This window comes from Pteropus alecto, unplaced genomic scaffold (genome assembly GCF_000325575.1).
Source record: "Pteropus alecto unplaced genomic scaffold, ASM32557v1 scaffold75, whole genome shotgun sequence".
NCBI classification, from domain to species: domain Eukaryota; kingdom Metazoa; phylum Chordata; class Mammalia; order Chiroptera; family Pteropodidae; genus Pteropus; species Pteropus alecto.
The window spans coordinates 22,436,967-22,456,689 of record NW_006440638.1 but is presented as its reverse complement, the minus strand read 5'-3'; the positions used below and the strand labels follow the sequence as shown (position 1 = coordinate 22,456,689).

General features: G+C 35.4%; 1 protein-coding gene across 12 annotated transcripts in view; it reads right to left on the bottom strand.

Moving 5' to 3' along the window:
• The window catches only part of ERC2 (ELKS/RAB6-interacting/CAST family member 2), an 890,290-nt gene that overhangs the window by 480,971 nt on the left and 389,596 nt on the right, over positions 1-19,723 (bottom strand). For all 12 annotated transcript variants that reach the window (XR_003047987.1, XR_003047989.1, XR_003047988.1 and 9 more), the window contains exons 8-10: positions 10,715-10,852; positions 4,972-5,112; positions 1,755-1,895 (exon numbers count right to left, since the gene is read on the bottom strand). Coding sequence is in view for 9 of the 12 variants with exons in the window: in XM_025050722.1 (XP_024906490.1) it covers positions 1,755-1,895; positions 4,972-5,112; positions 10,715-10,852 (420 nt within the window). In the remaining 3 variants the exon portion in view is untranslated. The remainder of the gene's footprint in view (positions 1-1,754; positions 1,896-4,971; positions 5,113-10,714; positions 10,853-19,723) is intronic.

The following is a 19,723-nucleotide window of genomic DNA, read 5'->3' as shown; positions in this document are numbered from 1 at the left end:
TGGGTGAATCATGGCTATGTTGAAAGAAACTAAATTGAATTGCATAGCTATTGATTTGTTAAATTAGGCAAGTCATATACATGGAAAATATAAGCATCAATATGTGCACCTCTTCCTTTTAATTACTAGAGGATTTAAAATTCCATAGATGGCTTACACTAAAAGGGAGGGTATCTAGCATGTATCTGCAGAAATAATACACAGAGTGCTTTCATCTCCGCAATGGCTCCTCAGAGTTAATGAAAGGAACTCTTCATGCCCAGGTCTATTGGAGGTCCTCCTTCCTCAGGACTCAGCACACTACAATGCAGCTAAGGTAGTACAAAGGACCACCACAGGGAGCCAATGAAGTTCTCTCTTTTCACAGTTATCGTAGAGCCTGACTTATGATAATAAAACTGTTCATTAAATAAAAAGTATGTTTCATAAGTTTGTTTCTTGAAATGTGTGTGCATGTTTAACATGTTGCAGAATACATATGTGTCAAGAATGTATATTGTACATTCAATGCAGAAATGGCCAAATCGGTCTCCATTTAAACATGTTCAAATGGGCAATTTAAAGTCTTCTATTTATTGTTCAAGATTTTGCTTAACTAGATCTTACTTGGAAAAAAGTGAGATGTTGAGTGGATTAGGAAATAGATTGCTATATAGAGATTTTCTTGCAAAGGGATTTGATCTGTATATTTATCTTTTTCTGTATTGGTAAGGAGACTTTTTTAGTGTAAAATTTCTCATGACAATTTCCTAAAATTCCATGGTAAAATAAACACAGTATAATCACATTTCAGTTATATATTGCATCATACAAAATAGTATATTAAATTTTAAGATATCCAGAATAATTTCTCCAGATACATGATGCTTTCACATCCCTATCAGCTATGTCATATATTTTCATAACTTTAGCAACTAAATCCCTATTCCAATGTGCTATGAATTCTATATAGTCAAGTTTTATTAAATGCTGTTTCATTTTTTAGATTTTTATCATCTCCTTTGAATAAGTTTATAAGTTGTCAAAGGGAAACAAAATGCTTAAACTCATAATGCTATGAGTTTTATGTGAACAATGAATGCAGACATACCAAACAACACAGGGAAAAAGTCAAAGGAATGATGCATGACTGGAAATGTACTCCACAAAAATGTCCAGTTCAGAGAAAACATGTTAATTATGCAACGTAAAGATCCTGCATTCTTTTCCAAAGCCTTCTACATAAAACAAGCTTTCTTACATAGTAAGGCCATTTTTGGTCAAATATAAATAGTCATCCCACAGATATTCTAGGGACTTGACTATTTTGGTGAACTTCTAGAAATTTCATGTTGTCAGGTAAACATTGCAAAGTTTCAATAGAAAAATTGATCTATTTCTGAAAGTAGCACAAGTTTATCAATGTATAATGGGGCCCCTGGGGTCTTTGGTTTGTTGCAAATATTTCCATTTACCTCTTTCGATAGTTGAGATTTGCCCAGAGAGTAACGGCTGGGTTTTATAATATTTTTCACTTCCATTACTATTTTCATGTATTTTTGAAGTTTTTTTCCAGACAGGAAACCTAAGATAATTCTTCAGATTCACAGATTTGATGCAGACTTCTTAGAAATAAAGTTAAGAGTGTTTAATTAATTCTTTTGTCAGTAGACAGCAAAAGATAAGGGGTTTGTTTCTTCTGAAAAATGTTTCTTCCTTTCCCATTTTATAAATTCATTGTAAAATAAGCATGTTTTTTCTTAAGCTTCACTTACCTTTTTTAACTGTGCTTCCAATTTGCTACATTCTTCTTTCTTTTGTTCGATGGCTATTTCTAGAGATTTTAATTTAGAGTCCCTTTTCAGCCCTGCTGAGGCTAATGAAGATGCATGTTCCTTGAGGTCAATTAAACTAGACTGAAAGGAAAAAAGTACTAGTAAGTAAAACACTGTAATTTCTACTAGCAATGTCTTCAATTTGAATACATTAATTCTACACATAGCAATAAAGTGTGCATTAGACAGAAAAGGTAAATATAGTCTTACTAAGGTAACAATAGTCGGCTCTGGCCAGGAAATTAAAGTTGGCCAGCTTACAGAACCGAGCTGGATCTAATTGCAATAGAATCAAATGTGACTAAATGGTGTGGTCAGTAAATGCATGTTTCATGTCTCAAAGTCATGCTAATGATGTAAGTCCCGAGGTGGTCTTTACATGTCAGGGTAAAACAGACATCCTGAACCTTCCATTTACATTTATTGCTGTCAGGTCACGCAGACTCTAAGACAAATATGAAGGAAAATACTGACTTTAATGCTTTCCCACCCTCCCTCTCAGAACAAATCCTATTAAGTTTTTATCAAATTTTATTTCTTTAACAGAAAAATGTCCAACGGTTTTTCAAACATCTTCTGTATCATCAAAGATAAAATGATTTAAAAATTTAGAGTAGATTTTATGTTCTAGTCCTTTGTAAATTCAGATTCAGCAGATGTAATGACTCTCCCCAACTCAGACATGGGGTTACCTAAATTGTTCCATTCATCAATCATACTCAGAAACTAAGAGCTTCCCTGTATAGTTCAAAAACCAAAGAAGTAAATACTTGCATATATCATGAAACATAACTTTGCTAGCTCGGAGAACAATGTCCATCACTAAACACGAAATGGTTAGCAACATCTAACTGTGTGACTAAAATGTTCAGGTTTCACTCAAAATCAGTCATTGTGTATTTGTTTCCTTTATATCCATTTGCAGCACCAAGGATGACACTAAGCAAACAGTGCTCTCTCAGTAAATGATGTTGCCTAATGCTTTACATCTGGACTGTTTCACGGGCCCTGGAACAACCCTGTTGACGAAGATACTACCACCACCACCCAGCTCCTAATAACCCTCTGGGGGACAGGTTAGCCATTCTCATTTTTCAGGTCATGAAACTGAAGTCCTCATGAACTGAGTATCTTCTCCAATGTTCCCAAATTAAAAGGGGAGATTACAGGTCTCAAACCCAGGCCTCCAACTCAAATATCAATACTCTTTATCATATCAGTCCCACAGAAATAATAAAAGACTTTATAATTCAGGCATTTTGTCATGGTGAAGATTACTAACACCCATCTAAGTTATAAGCTCCTTGCTGACAATTACATGTTGTTTTCTTTATAACTTTTAATATTGCTGGGTGTAATAGCTTTATGTGTTAACTTGGCTAGGCTACAGTGCCCAGTTATTAAATCAAATGCTAATCTGAGTGATGCTGTGAAAGTATTTTGTAGATGTGACTAACATTTATAATCAGTTAACTTTACATAAAGGATACAATTCTTCGTAATAGGGTGGGCCTAATCCTATCAATTGAAAGTCCTTAAGAGTAAAACTGAGGTTGCCCTGAGAATGAAGAAATTCTACCTGTGGACTGCAGCGTCACCTACCGTGTGAGAGTTTCTAGCCTGCCTTTCTTAATGGCCTGCTCTATGAATTTCGGACTTGCCTAGCCACCCCCCCTAACTATGTAAGCCAATTCCTTGCAATAAATTTCTTAATATGGTTAAATTTCTTAATACAGTTCTGTTTTTCTGGTAGAAACTTAACTGACAAGCTCAGCCCAGTGGCAGGCACATTATTATACAGGAACAATAAATGTTTGCTGAAATGCCTGTCTGAAATTCATACAATGTAGGCATTATTTACAAAATTATTTCCATTTAAAGCTTATGCTCCACCATATCACCAAGATCTCTTTTCAATTAGAAGTGTGTGTGTGTGTGTATTTTTTTAAGTTGTAAACCCATGAATAACACTTGCAATCGGTGAAGAATGCTGCAAATGAGGTCAAAGCTTCCGTGCCTTCTGTCACATATCAGCTACAGTAATTACAGATCCTCCAAGTTGAATTTAGCAGTGAAATAGTAAGAAGAGGATTTACATTCTTTATTTTCATATCAAAGAACTAATCTCTCTAAAAACTTAAATTTTAAGCTTAAATTTTAGGTAGTATAAATTTTGCTTGGGTTTCCTTGAAACTCCAATTACTTATCAATTCTTCCCTTCTTTGATTCCTGATTTAGATAGTACTTTGATTTACATAGAATTATCAAAACCCAATGGTTGAAGTAATACTTTGGAGCTGGGAAATGTGCAAATATGCAGTGATACAGCCTAGCAGGGTGAAAGGATCTGTAATAGCCCTAAGGAGATGAACATTTCCTACAGACAAAATAAAATGAAGAAACCAATGGTGAACAATGACACATACATCAGAGTTTTGGAAATTAAATAAAATAATGTACATTGCTGCTTCTCAAATCTCTTCACCAAAGTACCCCTAAGTAAACTAAAGGGGTTAGAGGTATCCCTCAGAGTTTGGGGATATAGCCCAAAGCAACCTCTCCATAAACCCCTCAAGCAAGAAATTTCTTTAAAATATATTGTTTTACTATAAAAATGCGAAATCTGTCTTCTGTTTCCATGTTTGCCCTAGCATTAAAATATTGTTTTAAATTATTTACCATAATGTGAAAATGATTTCCTAGAAGAGTAGCCACAGTTAACCTATATCTTTGTGTCCAGCATAGTACCATATCTCTTAACCTGGGGGTATCAAGTGATCCATTTGAGAAGTACAGATGAATGTAAAGCACTCAGCACAAGCATTAGCATGTAAAAGGCCTTCGATAAAGTGAAGGTGTTATTATTATTATCATCAATGCTATTGTTGTTATCTCAAATGAAGGCTCATGGGACAATGAAAAAAACATAGAATCCTCTAAGCTGTACACAGTTAGTAGAGCAGAGAAGATATGCAGAGCATCACCCATGAAAGAAGTTATAGTAAACACTTTCTCCTTTGAATTCAGAAAGCTTTATGAAGGGAAGGTAACAATGTTTCCCTTAGTCCCTCAAACTAAGTCTCTAGTGTCTTGAGGCTACCACGAATATGGTTTTATGAGTTCTAACAACATGGTTCATTTGTTTTTCCGGACTCACCTCTTTTTCAGTCAGTTCCGCTTGTAAAGCATTGACCTTCTCTTTCAGGTCTTTGTTCTCTTTTCGGAAAGATTCTATCTCTTCTAGTCTTTCTCGATCATCTCTCTCTCGTTGTTCTTTCAAACGCTCAATTATTCTTTCCTGTGAGGCAATTGTCAGAAAAGAAGAGGTGAGAACCCATCAGTATATGTGCCATGGTATGCTACAAAAAGAAATGAGGCAGTAAATGTAAAACATTCTCTACAGAATCAACACACTCAACATATTCAAAACTAGAATTGTGAAGAGAGTGTAACAGACCAATATAGCTTTTGGCTTGTTAATAAAAGTTAGCAACATAGAGTCGCAAGGGACCTTAATGTTCAAGTTCTGAGATTGTTATTGGTTCATGGTGATACCTAGAAAATTTCAAGAGCAATTCCCAAAGAGGGAGGTTCAGCCACCAAGACTCTAAGCTTGCCAAAGCCTTGTACAGCCAAGGGAAAGAAGCAGAAACAACCTCCAGGCTCCACCCTCTTTGCCTAGCTTTCCCATTTGATGTCCAAGAACTTTCCTTGATTTCTGAAGAGTCATCTAGGACTAGAAAGGGAACTGAAGTGAGGCCTAGGTCCTCCAGGACTTAGGGCTAATTCACAGTGAGAACTTGAAACAAAATAAAGAATAAGGTCATTGCAAAAGTGATTTTCTGATGTGTCTAGAGATGTTTTTTTACTTCCAGACTTTTTCAATGGCTTCTTGGCAATCTGTAGAAACACCAAAACACTTTAAATTTGAGCAAAGTTCACATAGCAGCTTTCCTTTATTGAGAGCTTACTATGTGTTAGGCACTGTGATGTGCCCTACATATCTAGTCCTCATCAGAGCTTTGAGGTCCGAACCACTGGGAACAGTGTAGAGGTGAGGAAACCCAGGCTCAGAGAGGATAGGTGACTCATCCAAGGTCACCCAGATAAAAAACAGAAGGCCCACCCTAGCCTTCAGGGCTCTCAGTCTTAGCTAAGCCCATGAGACCACATTGCCACAAACATATTCCTGGAACATTCAAGGAGATGTGAGGACCCGTCTACCCTTGACTTTCATACTGAAATGAAAACATGACTCTGGTATACATGTTTCCAAAATGGTGGAATCTTCCTGATATCAAAATAAGAACCTTTTGTTTTTAAGGAAAATTTCATTTGAAAAAAGTTTGAGTTAGATTTCAAAAATTTGTCACAAATTATCCAAAATATATATCTGAACTTTCCTTTTGACTCTAACTTTGGAGCATATGTTGAATTCTTACCACGCCCTCCACCAAAGGACCCTCTTCTTCTCTCTGGGCAGGGATTAGTCTCTCTCACCCACCCCCCACTCAGGGAAATTTGCCCTGTCCTGCATCAAAATGAGTCTATTAATTAATTGCCTATAGTTCTTTCTTCTTGATTCCAGTTACAGTTCTATTTTATTTTGTCTGTGACATTGGTGAGTGGATGATTTTGTGATCTACAAAAGAAGGAAACAGCTTCAGTGAATAGTAAGTCTCTCAAGGGCTTTTAATAATTTCAGCAATTGAGCCCTCACTGCCTTTTGCCTACACTTATTTCAAAAGCCTCACAACTGGTCACCCGGCTACCGGGCCCTCTCCATCTCATCACTTCTACCACATGGCTGTTGGAGTGACATTTTTAAAGCCTCAAACTGACCATGTCACCTATTTGGAAACTTTCCCAGGAGTCACTCTGGCTGGATCATGTGGCATTTATTCCCACTCAGCACCCTTCACACAGTTTACTGCATGCCCACCCTCCCAGCCTAGCTTTTCAAAGAGCAGCACTCAAATCCAAAGGGCTAGGCAGACTGTCTGGCATACAACAGGCAATTAAAAAGGCTGATGGAAGGAATAAGAACTCAAATTAGGGATCATCTTGTCTTCAAAGGAAGGGAAATAAAATTAAGTATGTGTGTTAACATCCAGAAGGTGTCAGAGTCACTTGGACAGTAGGTTGATTTGCTCTAACCACTTGTACTATTGACTGGGCATCGATGACAAAAAAAATCAGCAAGCAGTATAATGTTTTTAAGTGTTATTGATGATTCAATACTCCAAAATATTTCTCCGTCAATCACAAAACTAATTTAACTGTCAGCCGCACAGGGCCAGATGTCAAAAACATGTGTTAAAAAGCCCTAATATGCCATGATCTACTTGATTAACAGCTAACTTGCAGAAATTCCAACAATGTGTTCTTGTTTTAGTCTTATTTGCATTGGCAAGTGTTCCTTGCGCACTCATCTGGCTCTGCACAGGTCTAATCTATTTGTGCTTTATCACTGGGTGGGAACTGAATTACAGTGGCCTCTAGCTCTGCTATCTGGCTTTCTCAACTGCTTATCTGCTATGTGGCTATAGCAAGGCTTGGGAGACCAGCTTCAAAAATACCATGGGGTCTGTCTCTTGAGCTTCTGTGTGTCAGTCCTAGAACTAAGTCATACTCAATCTTGCTAAGCAGCATTATTTTTTGCGCACTCCAGATATCTGAATAAATTCTTGGAAATCAGAAGGAATAACATTCTCTGGGATATAATAATCCAACTGGAATGGTAAATAGTGCCTAATGAGATCTATTCAATGCCAAAAGACAGCAAATAATTAAGTGTTGTTACGAATTCATGATATTTAATTAATCATTTTATTTTTTGCACTATGTCTTGTTCTAAAGGATCTATTCAATTATATGTCAATAAAAATAGAACTTTTGAGAGAAAGGCCATTAAGGAGATGGTGATATCAAACGCACGATGAAAAGAAGGTTTGAGTTTTAGTACTATTCCATCACCTGTGACCTGAGAGGCTTTTGGATAATCCAAGGTAGGCAACAAAGTCCTAACCAAGGGCCAACTTAGACAGAGTACAAGTAACTTCCTGAAATGCTGGGTTGAGAAGTTAGCTTGTGCCATGGCTGATTAATGATGTTCCCCAGGGCTCGGAAATGGAGAATTGTGCTTCACATGTCCCAGATTTTCATTTCTGGGCAAGTCATTTCACCTCACTGAGCCCTTCTCCCATCTTAAAAATAAAAGAGCATAAATTTAGTGTTTCTTAAAGTGTGGTCTTCTGACCACTTGCATCAAAATCACTGGGTATGCTTGTTAAAAATCACAAGTTCATTGGCCCCACAGCAACTGAATCAAAATCATTAGAAAATGGAACCTAGGAAAATATATTTTAAGAAGCTCCCTAAATAAGATTTTTTGGATGCACAGAGAAATTTGATACCCACTGAAATAAATACTTAAGTCTACTATTCTTTGTCCCATGGTAGAGAACTTTGCCATTTCCTACCTGACATTTTTGTCTGTGCTTCTCAAACACACTAGAATTGTGATGATGGCACCTTTTGAAAATTCCCTCTAAATAAATTGCTCTGTTTGCTTTCATTCTTTATTACTGTGAGAGGCAACAAAAATCAGATGCAGATAGGGTCGGAAACTAACAGCTCACAGGTCAAAGCTGGCCCACAGAGCTATCTTGTTTAGCTTAAGCATCATAATTTTAAAAAATATAAACTTGAATGTTCTGAGATAAGTCAAGGATTCTTCAGCTCACCATAGTTGCCAACAGTCTCTACTACATCACAACAAACCCAATTTCCTCATTTGTGTTCCCTGCCAGGCCCTTTGTAGCATCTAAGTTCTCTACTCTTCATCTATGGCCCAATTCAGATTTTGTGTGCCTGAGACTGCAGATCAGCAAATGGAACAATTATTGTAAAGGTAGTTCCAAAAGAGAATGGAACTTAGAGGTTAGCTAATTTAAATGTGCATTTTGAAAATAAGTTACTGAAAGACACTGACAGAATAGGCTTGCCCTACTTGTTGCAATTATCAAGTAGTGGAGACAGTTTGAGGGAGCCAGACTCCCACAGGCCTCAGCTTTCCTCCCCAGTCACCCCCTCAGTCTCAAAGGAAGTGCTTAAATAAAGGGAGTAGTTTCAGATTTGGGAATTCTTTGGGACTTAAACTAGAATAAATCAAATCTTAATATGGCCAGGGAAAAGAAGTGATAAAATCCTGCCAAGAATATTTGACATGGAAAGTTATGTGACATATGTTTACTTCTGGAGATTTGGAGGGAAAAAAATGAAGATACAAATAAGCTGACATCCTACCACGCAAAAACTGCAAAAGGGATACATATTCATTAAAGTTTTTAAACCAACAATCCCCTCATTCAAATTTTACAAACAAAATAACTGCACAGAGCTTAGATAATACATTCTTAAAAACTGAAAAAAGAATATCTTTCCCTGAAAAATCAACATATTTACTTTTACAAGTCTTCAAATAAAATCTTATAATTTAATCCTAAAGTTAGAATCTTATAAGTTTTAATAGGAACATAAAGACTATCTAGTCATAGAATATGACTTTTACCTCCTATATTTTTAGTATAGATCAGTGGTTCTCAGACTAGAGTGTACACCAAAATGACCTGGGGAGCTTGCTAAAGTACAGATTCCCAGGCCCTAATCAAGGTTCTGATTCAATAGATATAGATGAGCTCTTATAATTTAGACTTTCAACAAGCACCTCCTGGTCCCTCTGAAGTAAAAGTCAAAGAAGACTTCTTTAAGATACACTGGTTTGGGGAATCTGGAGGCCATTTCATTTAATGCTCCTATTCTGCAAATAGAAAATTTAATGCCCTGAGAGAGTTACTTAACCTCTGAAGTCACATGCATTTTACTTATTTATTTATTGTCTGTCTCTCCTTCACCCTCATTAAAATCTAGAGCCAGGATTTTCACTCATTCTCTCCTCCACTGCATCTCTAGTGCTCACACAATAGCTGTCATACAGTGGGGGCTCACTCAATCAATATCCACTGAGTAATCCCTCATGTAGGTATTGTCCTAACACACATAAATAACACACAAATATGGGTGTTTTGTTTGGGCGTGGAGTCTAGCAGAGATCAATTAATCCCATAAAAATAGATAAAAGAACAATTAAGATTGTGACATAAGCTCAAGGAAATTCATAGTATTCATGAGAACATAATAGAGGATTTTACCTAGGCGGCTTCTCTGAGGAAATGATTAATAAAAGAATAATAATAACAACACCTATAACTTATTTACCAATTTTTCTAAACACTTTCCATGTATTAACGCATGTTCTCCAATTACAATCCACTGAGGTAGGAACTATTATTATCCCTTTACAAATGAAGAAACTGAGGAAGTGAAAGGTTGAGTAACTTGTCCAAAGTAGCAAATGTCAACCTAGGATGTGAACTCAGGCAGTCTGGCTCCAATGTCCACATTCTTAACTACTGTGAAGGAAGAAAGGAGAGGGAGTGGGGGAGAATAAGAGGGAGAAAGGGAATAGTGGGGGTTGGGGAAAGAAAGAGGAGTAAGGCAGGCAGAGAGGCAGTTGGTCAGGTAAGAGCCAGATCAGATAAAAGGATGGACCCAGTGGGCCAGGTTAAGGATTCCACTTTTTATCATCCTAAGAACGACAAGCAAGTGAAGGTTTTTAAGCAGGGCCAAGGGTGATGTGATCAGGTTTGCATTTCCAAAAGACACTCTTTTCAGTGTGCGAGTCTACTGAAGAGGGCTAGCATGGGAGCGGGTCCAGCTGGGATTGGGGGTAGTGTGAGTGCATGGAGAAAAGCAGGCCCATTTAAATGTATTTGGACCATCTCCTCCCAACCATGTTTCCTTAAATCTTGATACCTCGCTTCATAGTCCAAGCTCACCTTCTCTGACAAAGCCTCCTCGAGCGTCGCCAGGGCAGTATCTGTATTACTGGAATCTGTCTGCAGGGACTTCACTCTGTCTTTCAGATTGGTCAGTTGCTTGTCTTTATCCCTAAGTTGTTCTTGCAAATTTTCAATCTGAAAATAAAGATCACCATATTTAATGCATGTTTTATTACATATCCAAAGCCAAGATTCCTGAAGTGGATTTGTTAAAAAAAAAGAAAAGGTTATGAGATTATGGAATTGTCAGTATTACAAGGTTACACTTTGACTTAGAAACAATGCTGTTTTGATGAGGGCTTCTTTCTTCCATGTATTTAAATGGTGATATAGATGAGCAGTATATCTCTCTCCATAAAAATACAAGCCCCTCAGACATGTAAACTCTGTTATTTCTATTTCTATCCCTTTCACCAGCCCTTTAAGTCTAAATCCATAGACCTCATTGTGGTACAATGAATCGGAGAAACACATATGCAAGATTTATTCACTCAGTGAACAGAATGGGTACCCATTCTGCATCAAGACCATATCAGTATATGGCAGAACCTATGTAGTCATTCACTCGCTCCTTCATTCCGTATTAAATTTTGTGATATGCCAAATGTTGTCAAGTGGTTGTTTCAAAGTAACCACATGAAAAGCCAAGTAGGTTATCACCAGTAGACTGTTAATGGGAAGAACTTGTGATATAAATCAAATGTAACAAGTACTAAACACTCCATTTGGCAACTAAGTCATGTGTTGGCAACCTACCAGCCACTTTTATCCACTATCTGCAGCCTGAAATAAACACACCAAAAAGCCGATTATAACGCCTGCCCAGAAGCAGCAGCCAGGACCTTCTAGTGGGCATTGCGTACATTATCATTCATGTTTTTATTCTCTGCTTTCAAACCACGTATTTCTTATCTAAGGATTAAAAGAAAGCTCCACTGTACAAACAATTTATTCATATTAACGGTTTTAAAATGACAAGGAAAAATAGCAGTACAACTCTAAGATAAGTCCATTCAAAATATTTGTATTCTGCACCCAGGCTTTCTCAGGAAATCATTCCAAATGCATGTTTCATAGTGTGTGACTCAAACAAATTTTTGGACTACTTGATTCATTTAGAATGAATCTGAAATGGTAATACAAATAATGATTGTAGTAGCAGCAATAATGAGAGGGAGGAGAGGGTGACAGCAGAGGTGGCAGCAGCAGCAGCATCAAAGTAGCTCTGAATACAAAGACAATAAAGCTGCAGACCCTCAATGTGCAGGATGCAGGACTTGGCTAATTCTTCCAATGGTTACAATGGAGGTAGGTGAACAATGATACACTTTTTATCCTTCCATTCTTCCTTCCTTTTTTTTTTTTTTTTTGCCAATGTGTCTTTTTAATAACACATATTTTCTGCCTTGAGACACACATTCTGGAAATAGGTTATAGGTCAAATAATTAAACTTTTTCATCAAAACTCAGTGCATTCCTACACAGCTACCACTGTGACAATTCACTATCTTTCCATGGAGAACACAGGAACTCAAAAGGCATAATCATCTGCAGTCAGAACAAAGCCTTCCTCCATTCCAGACAAGTGTTCATAGAGTTACACAACACCATAAGCAAATATATGAGTGAGCAAGAATATAGATGGTTACATGCCAAAATGAAACTTATATAGAAGAAGCAAGCAACTGAGATGACTAACTCTTCATACAGAATGTGCTATTGTTTTGAGTACACCCACACAGGCAGATACACTTGTGTATACATATGTGTAAATCCACAGTGGTTCTAAGCAAACTGATTAGATACACCTTGACAACCTGGAAGACAGTGCCCTGGACAGGGAAGAGGGAACTTTCTCTCAGGGCATCAGCCCTGGGGCAATGGTAGACACAGATTTTAAGGAACTTTGGGCACTGGAAATCAAGGCTAAAGAAGACTTACTATGAGCCTGTGTAAGAAAACTAGGGTCTCCCCGCAAATAACCAAGAAGACTAAGGAGGTTAACGGTTAGAGGACCTAGCAGTAGGTAGGTGCTAAGAGCTGAAGAAATGTGGGCTGGTGAGGCCTGGAGACATAACAAGTGACATATCTATTTATCCTACATCTAAGAACCCAGCAGAAGATCCGATGTATCGCAGGCAAGACTAACAAATCTGGAATTGAAGACACATTTATAAAGCAAGGAATGCACCACTTTAAAAAATGTTACAAAGATCTTCAAGAATGATTCATAATAAAGAAACACAGGTACAGAACAGTATGGGAAATACAGTCTCTTATGTAAATAAAAAAAGAAACCTATAAGTAGAGACATACATGTAGCTACTGAAATTTTAAAATTTCTGGAAAAGAAACAAGAATTTTTTTACAGTGTTCAACTTTGGGAGAAAGGATCTAGGGTGCAGAAGGTAGATGGAAGCTTCTGCTTTCTCATTTTTACACATTTCTGTAGTTTTCAGCTTGAATTTTCTAACCATGTGGGTTTTATTAATTTTTAACGCCAAGCAGGATTATCTGACTGGTGAAATTATGGGTCATTTTTAGTTCATATTTATATATAAAAATAATAAATATTAAATACATAAGTAAATAGTAATTAAATATCATAAATTCCTACTTAAAAATAAATTGTCCAAGTTACTAACAATTAAAGATTATTAGTACATTTAAACCATTATGCAAATATTTCAAATCATGTTTGCATACAAGTGCCACTAAATGGAAATAGCAGAATGCAAAGGGGAACAAAAGCGGAATGTAAAATAAAATAATTTTGTTAAAAAAATTCTTACTTTGAATGAAAATATATATAAAAGGAATTCACTAAAATGTTTTTTGGCAATGATGTGACTAATGATTTTACTTTTCTTCTTCATACTTTCCTGCATGTGCCAACTTGTTTTCCTTGAACATAATAAACAGAAGGCTGCAGAACCAGAATCAAGGAAAATAGCCTAGAATGTTGCCCAAAGTTTTGATGCAAATGCTGGTATAGATACTGTTGCTCCGACTGCTGAATACCAGAAACTGAGGCTTACAGCACAAACCGAGCTGTAACTGACCATTGGACATCACCACTTGCCCTGCAGTTGTACAGCCCCATGGCCCTGACTTTGTAGTCACTGCAGCAGAGAGTCCCTCACATTCCCAACATCCTAACAACTCTGGGGCAAATACACCTAATGAGCAAAACTAAGGTAAGGTACACAGCCTAAATGCAAAAGAAACTGAGAAACCAAGTGCTGATATTTCACCTTCCAGCATGAGAGGTTCTTCATAAGCTCAGAAGAAAATTCAGAGTATATAGCCAAAAAAATAAAAGATCCATATCCACAACACCTAGAGAGAGCCCTGGTGTTAACTTTTGAACCATCAAACTACACTATCTTGGAGCAATTAGTCTGTTGAGATGTTTTTGAACTCATCTATCACATGTGGCCAAAACCATAGAGTGATCATAAAGAGTAGGACCACATATTGCTACACAACAGATTGGAAATTTAAAAATGAAATAGGTTGCTTAAGAAACACAAATTTATAGGCCTGCTAATCTCTCAACATGTCAGAAATACCTTTTCCTTTTTTATTGTGGTAAAATACACATAACACAAAATTTGCCATCTTAACTATTTTCAAATATATTTTAGTAGTATCAAATACCTTCATGTTGTGCAACCATCACCACCATCCATCTCCCTGTGTCTGCATTTAGTTCCATGCAATTGTATCACATGTGTAGAGTCAAGTAACCACTACCAAAGTCAAAAGACAGAACAATTCCATAGCTACAAAGATCCTTGTGCTGAGCTTTTATAACTGTGCCCACTTATCTCCTGCCTCTTATCCCTGTCCCTAACCCCTGGCAAACGAGAATCTATTCTTCATTTCCTTAATTTTGTCATTCGACAAATGTTACAGAAATATAATCATATAATATATAGTTCTTGGGATTGGCTTTTTTTCACTCATGATTCTCTGGACATCCATCTGAGTTATGTTTACTAAAACTTTGTTCCTTTTCATTGCTAAGTAGTATTCCATGATATAAATATACCAGCTTAAACATTTAACTATTAAAGGATATTGGGTTGTTTCCAGTTTTTAGCTATTACATGTAGGCTACTATAAATATTCATGCACAAGTTTTTCCATGAACATAAGTCATTTCTCTGGGATAAGTGCTACCAGAGAGGATAGTTACCAGGTCATACAGGATTTGAGCAATTTTAGTTGTATAAGAAACTACCAAACTGTTTTCCAGAGTGGCTATACCATTTTACATTCCCACCCCAGCAATGTGTGAATTATCCAGTTTCTTTGTGTTGTCACCATTTTTTTTTAGTAATTCTAATAGAGTTGTAGTGACATCTCATTGTGGTTTTATTTTGTACTTCCTTATTGGCTAATCATTTCGAGCATGTGTTAATATTTGCCAACTGTGCATCTTCATCAGTAAATGTTTGTACATATCTTTTGCCCATTTTCTAAATGGATTGTTTTGTTTTTGTTTTTACTACTGACTTTTGCCAGTTCTTTATATATTTCAGATACTTTGTCATATATATGACTTAAAATCATTTTCTGTATTATTTTATAGTCTGTTTTATATGTCTTCTCATGCTTCAGATAGGATCTTTCACAACAAAGAAAGTCCAATTTATCATCTTTTCCTTCTATAGATCATACATTTAATGTCAATTTTATGAACTCATTATTAAGCCCTAGATACTGAACATTTGTCCTATAGTTTTTCTAACAAATTTATAGTTATCTATTTTACATTTAAGTTAACAATCTACTTTGAGTTCATTTATATAAGGTGTAAGGCTTAGGCCAATGTTCATTTTTGTTGCCTATGGATGTCCAATTGACTCAGTACTTTATCAAAAAGGTTATCCTTCCTTCATTGAAATATTTTTGAACCTTAGTAAAATATCAGGCATAACTGTGTGGGTGTATTTCTGGATTCTCTGTTTTGTTCTATTGATCTGTTTCTGTCACTCTAATAATATTGCACTGTCTTGATTATAGTAGATATATAGCAAGGGTTAATATGAGTAGAATGATATTTCTCACCTTATTCTTTCTTTCTTTCCCCCACCCCCTACACCACCACAAGACTGTTTTAGTCTAGGGCTAGGGCTTGTGCCTTTCTATAAAAATTTTATAATAAGCTTGTCTAAGTCAAAAAAAAAAAAAAAACCCTGATGAAATTTTGATAGAAATTTCATTAAACCCTGATGAAATTTTGATAGAAATTTCATTAAAGATGGAAAATTGACATCTTTACTTTGTTGAGTCTTCCAAACCATGAATACAGTACATATTGCAATTTGTTTAGATCTTTTCTGGTTTCTTTCATTAACATTTGATAAATTTCAACACAAAAATTCTGCACATTTTGGTAAATTCATATCTAAATAATTCGTTTTCTTTTGCATTATTATAATTGGTATTGTTTTTAATTTTAGCCTCTACATATGCATTGTTAGTATATAAAAACGTAATTAATTTTTGTGGGTTGAACTTGTATCCTGAGACTTTACTGAAATAACATTAGTTCTAAGAGGTTTTTTTTCCTTTTTAATGATACTTTGGCATTTTCTATGTAGACAATCATGTCATCTGCAATGAAGGAGAGAACTTTGGTGTACTATGTTACATAAAATTAATCAGAGTAGACATCCTTGCCGTTGTCTTGAATTTAGGGAAAAGATATTTAGTCTTAATGATGAAAGGCTATGTGTTTTTGTAGGTATCTTATCAAAATGAGGTGGTTCTCCTCTATTCCTAACTTGCTACAAGTTTTTATCATGACTGAGTGTCAATTTTATAAAATGCTTTTTCTATGTTAATTAATATGGTCAAATATTTTTTCTTTAGCCTGTTCATATGATAGATTACAATGATTAATTTTTGAATGCTGAACCAGCCTTGCATACCTGGGATAAATCCTACTTGGTCATAGTATATTATTCTTTTTATAAATGTTTTGCCTTTTATATTCTAATATTTGTAGAAGGGTTTTATAACCAAGTTCATAGGAGATAGTGGTCAAAGTTTTTTGGGTTTTATATGAGGTTTTTTTTTTTTCACTTTTTGCTTTTATCTTTTTTTTGCATTGTCTTTTTTGTTTTGAGTATCAAGGTAAGAGTGTCTTCATGAATTAGTTGGACAATATTCCTTCTTCCCTTTTCAGTATAAGACTGAGTAAAATTAGTGTTAATTTTCTAACTATTTGGTAATATTCTCCAGTAAAGCTATTTAGGCCTAGATAGTTCTTTTTCATGAACTTTAAAATTAAAAATTCATTTCACTTGATAGTTACAAAATTATTCAGGTTATTTATTTCATCTTGGTTGGGTTTTAAAAGTTTGTGGTTTTTGAGAAACTCGTCCATTTCTACTAAGCTAGCAAATTTATTAATATAAAGTTGTTTGTAATATTTTCCTGTCAACTTTTAATACTACAGAATCATAAGAATACCTTATTTAATTTCTGATATTGGTGTTTTATATCTTCTTTTTTATATTTGTCAGTGTGGCTGGAGGTTTATCAATTTTGCTGATTTTTTTCAAAGAAGCAGCTTTTAATTATATTATTTAATTAAATTAAATGTGTTGTTTTGTTTTCAATTTTATTGATTTCTACTCTTTTTATTATTTCTTTCTTAATACTTCCCTCTGATTTTATTTTGTTCTTTTTTGCTCTATGGAGGTAAGAACTTTTTAAAATTTTTTTTATTTTTCAATTACAGTTGACATACAATATTATATTAGTTTCAGATGTACAACGTAGTGATTAGACATGTATATAACTTATGAAGTGATTACCCTGATAAATCTGGTACCCCTTTGACACCATACAGTTACTACAATATTACTGACTATGTCCCTTATGATAAACTTTACATCCCCATGAATAGTTTGTAACTAACAAATTATACTTCTTAATCCCTTCTCTTTTTTAATCCATCCTGCCAAGTCCCCTCCCATCCAGCAGTTATCAAAATGGTCTCTGTATCTGTGAGTTTGTTTCTGTTTTGTCTGTTCATTTTGTTTTTCACATTACACATATAAGCAAAATCATATGGTATTTGTCTTGCTTTGACTTATTTCATTCACCGCAATACCTTCTAGGTCCATCCATGTTGTTTCAGATGGCAGGATTTCGTTCTTTTTTATTCCACTGTATATATGTACCGCTTCTCCTTTATCCATTCATCTATTGATGGACACTTAGGTTGTTTCCATATCTTGGCTATTATAAATAATGCTGCAATGAACATATGGATGCACATGTCTTTTTGAATTAGTGTTTTTGGATTCTTTAGATAAATACCCATAAATGGGATTACTGGGTTCTTCTTTGTCTTAAAGTTTAGTTTGTCTGATATAAGTATTGTTACCCCAGCTTTTTCTGTTCATTTCCATTTTCATTAAATATCTTTTTCTATCCCTTTAATTTAGTCTGTGTGTATCTTTTGATCAGAAGTGAGTTTCTTGTAGGCAGCATATGTAAGGGTCTTCTTTTTTTAATCCATTGAGCCACCCTATCTTTTGATTGAAGTATTCAATCCATTTACATTTAAAGTAATGTTGATAGACATGTAGTTATTGCCATTTTATTATTCACATTTTTTTATCTTTTCTTCTTCTTTTTAAAGAAGTCTTTCTACCATTTCTTGTAATACTGGTTTGGTGGTAATGAACTTCTTTAGCTTTTTCTTGTCTGGGAAGTTCTTTTGATTCTAAATGATAACTTTGCTGGGTAACCTTAGTTGGAAGTCCTTTGAATATTTCATGCCAATCCCTTCTGGCTTGCAAAGTTTCTGTTCAGAAATCAGCTGACAGTTTTATGGAGTTCTCTTATAGGTAACGGCTTTTGTCTTGCTGTTTATAAGAGTCTTTGCCTTTAACCTTTGGCATTTTAATTATGATGTGTCTTGCTGTGGGCCTCCTTGGCTTTATCTTGTTTGGGACACTCTGTGCTTCCTGGGCTTGTATGTCTATTTCTTTCAACAGATTAGAAAAGTTTTCTGTCATTATTTCTTCAAATAGGTTTTCAATTCTTTGCTCTCTCTTTTCTCCTTCTGATATTCTTATGATATAAATGTCAGTATGCTACATGTTGTCCCAGAGGCCCCTTAAAGTAGTTTTTCATTTTTTGAAATTCTTTTTTCTTTTTGCTGTCCTGATTGGGTGTTTTCTGCTACTCATCTTCCGAATCACTGATTCGGTTCATCTAATCTACTGTTGATTCCCTCTAATGTATTCATTTTGGTTACTATATTCTTCATTTCTGATTGGTTCTTTGTTTGTTTGTTTCCTTTCTCCATTTTTATGTGTCCTATCTCTTTACTGAAGTTATCACTAAGGTCACTAAACATCCTTACAAACAGTATTTTGGACTCTGCAGGTGGCTTTCCAGTTTTCCCAGCACCATTTATTGACGAAGCTTTCCTTTCTCCACTGTATGTTTTGGCTTTCTTGTCAAAAATTATTTGCCCATGTAAATATGGGTTTACTTCTGGACTCTCAATTCTGTTCCACTGGTCTGTGTGTCTGTTTTGCTGCCAATACCATGCCGTTTTGATTACTGTTGCTTTGTAGTATAATTTGAAGTCAGGCAGAGTGATGCCTCCAGCCTTGTTCTTTTTTCTCAGGATGGCTTTGGCAATTCGGGGTCTTTTTGCTTCCATACAAATCTCAAGATTTTTTTCTTCCATTTCTTTAAAAAATGGCAATGAGGTTTAGATGGGGATTGCATTAAATGTGTATAATGCTTTAGGTAATAAGGTCATTTTAACTATATTGATTCTTCCAATCCAAGAACATGGAATATCTTTCCATTTCTTTGTATCTTCTTCACTCTTTTAATAGAGTCTTGTAGTTTTCATTATATAGTTCCTTCACATGTTTCATTAAATTTATTCCTAGGTATTTTATTCTTTTTGTTGCAATTGCAAAAGGAATTATTTTTTCTACTACTTTTTCTGACACCTCC